General features: G+C 36.1%; 1 protein-coding gene and 1 pseudogene across 1 annotated transcript; both read right to left on the bottom strand.

Annotated features, from left to right (window-relative positions):
• Positions 1–1,320: 1,320 nt before the first annotated feature.
• On the bottom strand, positions 1,321–2,374 carry LOC128196246 (probable 6-phosphogluconolactonase 4, chloroplastic; annotated as a pseudogene).
• Positions 2,068–3,840, bottom strand: LOC108331420 (probable 6-phosphogluconolactonase 2). The gene is made up of 2 exons (XM_017566086.2): positions 3,435–3,840; positions 2,068–3,334 (listed from the first exon to the last, which is right to left on the bottom strand). Exons 1-2 carry the CDS (start codon positions 3,740–3,742, stop codon positions 3,175–3,177), a joined length of 468 nt encoding a protein of 155 aa, XP_017421575.2. The 5' UTR covers positions 3,743–3,840; the 3' UTR covers positions 2,068–3,174.
• Positions 3,841–6,051: the final 2,211 nt, after the last annotated feature.

Below are 6,051 nucleotides of genomic sequence, written 5' to 3'. Positions count from 1 at the left end.
AGCCTCTTCAATTTGGCACCAATCACAAATAAAAAATGTTTTTTTAACAAATTTTTTTTGACAACTTTTTTACAACAAATTATGTGATAGTTTGTGATTAGTTTATTTTAGATATACACACCAATAAAATAATAACACTGTTAAACAAAATTATTATCATATCATAATCCTTTCGCAAATGTGGTCCCAGTTGTGTCCCAAATCAGAATTGCTGCCTGGTCTGCCCATGTTACTTCCCAATGGCAAAGAATCTGCTCAAATGTCAACTCCCTTCTAAACAATACCACCAATATCCTATACACAAATAAGCAATCCTCGGCCCGCATCTTCTGCAAATGCCTAAAAAGTTGCTGACCATCATCAGAAGAAAATGTCTGAATTATCTCAGGACCTTCTGAGGAGTCTGAATCAGTAGAATCAGTAGAATCAGTATCCAGTGCAGAGGTACTAGCATTGCTGACGTTTGGAGATCTCCTTACAACAGGGCAATAGATGGATCATCTGAATATTCAGCATCTGGACTGTGTTCCTCACTTGAAAGAGATTCTCTGGCACTTGTTGCATCTTCAGAACTAGGTGAACCATAATCTTTAATAAGACTTCCACCATCCCCTTCATAGCTGATTTCACCTGTTTCATTTAACTTAAAGCTCCCATTACTGTGCTTTGACAGTTGCCAGCACTGTCTGCGAATTTCTCATACTCCTTTCTGCATTTAAAGAATTAGAATTAAACTGAAAAAACAGATGATTGAAGTACAGATGATTGAAGTACACACAAAAATAAAGTTTTAAATACTGCATAAGATGAAGAAATAATATAGTTTGTGCTACGATAAACAAGAGATAATCAAGGTTCTTCACAACCAAGCTGCATTACGGTAAAAATGTAGCCAGGAGCAAGATACTTCAAATCACATGTGTAACAGCAGGTCCATTTTGTATCTCATGCCATTAAGTGATCCAAATTTCCAAGATCCCAAATATGTAAGAAAAATAATCGATACGCATTATCTAGAAATCAAGCATAAAAGATAGCATGCTTACACTCCGAGTAGGAAAGGCCAAACTTCAGCTCTAATAGTAGGACCAACACCCTACGCATCAGATATTTATACGTAATCAAGTTCAAGGAGAAACAGCCAAACCAAAGAATTTAAAATCTAAACAATCAGATTAGTGAACTCACTCCACTGCGAATTCTTTTCAGGAACTTAATTCCACCATCTTTGGTAAATAAGCTTTTCCATTGCTGAGGTGAAATTACACGTTTCCTTTTCCTAAATGACCACGGTGATTTAAGACTACCTCTGAAAATTAAGCCACGAGGATACTCTCATTAGTATTGCTTGTATTTGAATTTTAGATTAAAGAAATATAGGAAGTCATCAAGTAAGAAATTCAGGGAGTGAAAAGGTACATAAAAATATACTACTCTTCCAGATTAACGGCAACGTGAAGTGATTATTTGATTCATTTCAACGATAACACAGAAAAGTGGCATTTAAAAAGAATGAACCCGTCAGTTGAGAGGGTGGGGTTGGTGTTATTAATTGGAAATTTGAGAAGGATAATAAACGAGATATTTTGAATCAACATAAAGTAATATACTCTTTATTGTCACAAATAACAAAGGACCGTGTCCAATGCTAACTGTCACTGTGAATAGAAAATTCAACAGTTCTCATTCACAAACTCAACATTGTGAAGGTAAAAACAACTGGCTGAATTGCGGCATCTACAGCTTTGAGGCCGCATCTTTGTCTAAGAACCATTTCAACTCCCCTTCAGGGAAAACCAATGCAGCAGGAACTTTACAGAATTTGGATATTTGTCTAATACAGAGTGAAACGCATCTGCTTTACCATAGCCGAGACCAAAAGGGCTACGTAAACAGAGGCATTAATCACTGGAAAGGTGAAAGTTATTCTCTCTCGGGGTGGTTTGGGGGAGTCCTTGACAACCCATCTTGTATTCTCCTGCACAAGAGGATGCCCTGAGAACAAAGAAGCTACGTGGCCATCAGGGCCCATGTCCAGCAGCACAAGATCAAATTTTTGAAAATTCACTCGTCGGTGATGAAGTAATCACACTGTTATTGACCAATTGTCTGAGACGTGTCTCATAATCATCTGACTCTCTCAGCTGAACGGGTATCATTGATTGCATACACATTTTGCCCAGAGGAATTGGTAGCTGCTGCGGGAACCAAGATGGAAGTAGTAACAGGTTAGATTGACAAAAATTATGCTGATGGAAATCTAGGAAGCCAGACAACATTATCTGGTCACGCAGCCATCTTAGAGAAGACTACACAGAAAAAATATGGCTCATAACTTCAAACTGAAGGTGGTTTTTTCCCTCCCTTGCATCATTATATAGGAATGAGATATAACAATCAATAAACATGTCAAAATAACACCCTATTTTGCAGCAACCAACAAAAAGGATTCATTAAAAACAGGTCAAGAGTGACCAGGTTTGAAAAAACCCTAATCTGCTTTTTCTTATTGCTTGAACTAAGCAGGAAGAGATGCATACCAATTTGTGCTTTTCCCTCCAACCAGTTCGCGCTATTTCTTTGATTGCCGTGGATGGTTTCCTTTAGCAGCAATACAATCTTCTTTGAAAGCAAATTCTACCTCTACTTAGCTCTAATGTCTTTATTTTGCCTTTTCTTCACTTCTAGGCTCAGCCACAATCTCTCTTCTCCATCTACACCCGTCACCCAGGCTGGTGGTTCCTTAATGTTCCCCTCTACTCCTCAACAACACATGTTGCCGCAGTGCAATATATCTACATAGACACAACCACTATTTTTTACTGTAGTTGTTATTAACTCTATCTTTGCATGTTTATGTCTTATATTTAAGTATATGTTGCATTTTCTAAAGGTTTATCAATCTTACGGTTCACGATATGAAAATATTCATCATGGCGATTCAATTATAAGCTCTATGATTATATCGCTATTCAACTACCATGATCCACACACGTGGATTGTATCGGTATTCAACTAAAAGAGACGCAAAACCCTGAACCAATGTCCTTTTATCATTTTTTTTTTCTCAACATTAACACCAACACCTAACAAACATAAAACATTCTCAACAATTTGAGAACATGCTCAACATAAATAAACAATGGATGCTCAACCTAAACAAACAGTGCATGTTCAACCTAAACAAACCATTTTCCAACATAAAAAACACAAGTAAAAATATACCTTGGAGAGAAGTCCATCCAAAGCAAGATAGTAGTTACTATCATCCATCCAAAATACTTGCCATTTGGACCATTCAAGAGAATCAACATAGAGCGGTTCCAGCAGTTTCCTGAGAACCCAAGACAAAACACATTCACATTAATCCAATCCAATTCAATCAAATCACGCTTAGGCTCAAAGTGAGAACATTTTTATATAAAAGATAATACTTGATCAAAGAGCCACCAGACAAGCAAAATGTGAAAGTCCTCCTTTCCAAATTGAATTTATTGGAGAGATCGGCGACGTATTTGGCCAGAGAGTCGGCAATATCCTCTTTTTCGAAGACCTCGACGGCAACGCTGTTGGTCTCCGTCATCGACGCTTTAAGCGGGGCGGGAAAGCTCTTGGGATTGACGCTTAGCCCTTTGAACGTGAGGGGTCGAGAGAAGAAAATGTACGTTGATGGTGGATGAAGGTTGGTGTCAGGGAAGGAAGAAATGCGAATAGGAGAGTGTGTAATATAGTTACATGCCATCCCACACCTCCAAGAATGGGCAAAAAGTTCTGTTTTGCTTACCTTCTAAAAATTCAATTTTTTTTTAATTTGTTTTTTAGATTTGATTTATATTTCATAATTTTTCTAAACCACATTTTCTAGTTTATTTATGTGAATTTTAAAATCTGGAAAATCCAATTTTTTCATTTGAATTATGTACATATCCAAACAAATTTGAACCAAAATCATCAACTTTTTTCTAATATCAAAATATGAAACTCATAAACCCTTTTCCTATCCCAAAATTCCAATACAATAAACCTTAAATCCTCTTCTCTCTTCTTTATTTATAATTGATCTAAAGTAAATCTAATGAGTAATGCGAACATATGTCTTCCTTTGTCCTTTCATTCATTTTTCTGGTTTTAATTTTTTGTTGAATTTTGTTTTGATTGATGGTGTCGTGATTCTCTTTCGATCCATTTGGATTTTGTTTCAGAAAACGCACGGTGGTGCCACTCTTTCGCTATTGGATGTGGTGGGGTTTGTTGGAGATTAAGATCGAGGTCACTATGCATGTTGGAAAGCTTTTCTAAGATATGTAACGCAAGAGTTAATGTCAAAGTGAATATTGGTATGGTCGTGTTCATTTCTCATTTAGAATTGTTATATATTTGTTTTTGAACTGCACGGGACCTCTTTATTTAGTTTATCTTTACTGTTTTTTTATTGAATAAATTTTTTCTTGTTTCTAAATTTTAGGAGAAAGCATTTCTGTTTTATCTTAGTCAGTTTTTTTTGTTTGTGTATTGCAATTGACAGTCGAATAAAGGTATTCTCACCCATCTTTTATTTCAATTTATATATTTTTCCTTTTTCAGTATTTTATTCTCTCTGTTTTTGTTGTTGTTTTTATTTTTAAACCAACAATTGGTAGTAGAGCCCTTTTCTTACAAACATGTGAAAATGGATGTCGAATCAAATTTCTCACAAGTTGCACCTCCAGTCTTTGATGGAGAAAACTACGATCTTTAGGCTGTCAAAATGGAGGCTTTAGATCTTTGGGATGTTGTAGAAACAGATTATGAAGTTCTTTCGGTGTCGGATAATCCTACCATGGCCCAGATCAAAATTCACAAGGAGAGAAAAACTAGAAAAGCAAAGGCAAAAATATGTCTATTTGTTGGTGTTTCTCAAATCCTCTTCACAAGAATTATGACTCTTAAATCAGCCAAAGAAATTTGGGGTTATCTAAAGGAAGAGTACGTTGGAGATGAAAGAATAAGAAGCATGCAGGTGCTTAATTTAATGAGGGAATTTGAGTTGCAAAGGATGAAAGAATATGAAAAAATAAAAGAATACTCAGACAAATTGTTGGGTATTGCCAACAAGATAAGGTTGTTGGGCAGTAATTTTCCTGATTCTAGAATTGTTGAGAACATTCTAGTAACAGTGCTAGAAAAGTATGAAGCATTTATTGCTTCATTGGAGAACACAAGGGATTTGTCTAAAATCACATTTGCAGAAGTGCTACTGCCTTCCAAGCCCATGAGTAATGAAATTTGATCAGGGAAGATCATGTTGTTGAAGGTGCTCTTCTAGTCAAAAGCCAACAAGCCAAAAACTACAAGAAGAATCATCCAACCAGTAGTTAGATCAATACAAATAATTACAATAAAGGAAAAGGTGGAAAGAAAAGTTACCCACCTTGTCAGCATTGTGACAAAATGGGTCACCCTCTATTCAGATGCTGGCAAAGACCTGATGCTAAATGCAACAAGTACAATCAAATGGGACATGAAGCAATCATATGCAAAAGAAAAAATCAACAGCAAAAGGAAGAAGCTAAGGTTGTTGATCAGGAGGAGGATGACCAGCTATTTGTAGCTACTTGTTTCTTGAGTAATGAATCGAGTGAAAGCTGGCTGATAAATAGCGGTTGTACCAACCACATGACCTTTAACAAGGCTCTTTTCAGATATTTGAGGCCAACTAATATCACTAAAGTCAGAATAGGTAATGTTGATCATATCTCAGTCAAAGGAATAAGGACAATTGCAATCACAAGCTGTACGGGCACAAAGTTCATTCATGATGTTTTTTTCGTTCCTGAAATTGACTAGAACTTATTAAGTGTTGGTCAACTGATTGAAAAAGGATTTAAAGTTATTTTTGAAGATAAATATTGCTTAATTAAATATTCAGCTGGTCAAGATATGTTTAAGGTAAAAATGAAAGGAAAAAGCTTTGCTCTAAATCCATTGGAGGAGGAGTAGGTTGCTTTTTCTTTGAAGTGTCACAGACATCTGGCACAAGAGACTCGGGCATTATCATCATAAATGACTACT

The sequence above is a fragment of the Vigna angularis genome, chromosome 4 (genome assembly GCF_016808095.1).
Source record: "Vigna angularis cultivar LongXiaoDou No.4 chromosome 4, ASM1680809v1, whole genome shotgun sequence".
In the NCBI taxonomy this organism is placed as follows: domain Eukaryota; kingdom Viridiplantae; phylum Streptophyta; class Magnoliopsida; order Fabales; family Fabaceae; genus Vigna; species Vigna angularis.
The sequence above is the reverse complement of the archived record's forward strand: the minus strand, read 5'-3'. Positions and strand labels throughout refer to the sequence as shown.

Bases quoted from the DNA above. Each gene is read 5' to 3' on its own strand.
- LOC108331420 (XM_017566086.2), bottom strand. From the start codon at position 3,742: ATGGCATGTAACTATATTACACACTCTCCTATTCGCATTTCTTCCTTC. The intron at 3,335-3,434 runs GTATTATCTTTT...TTGGGTTCTCAG, and splicing joins TCTGGTGGCTCTTTGATCAA to GAAACTGCTGGAACCGCTCT.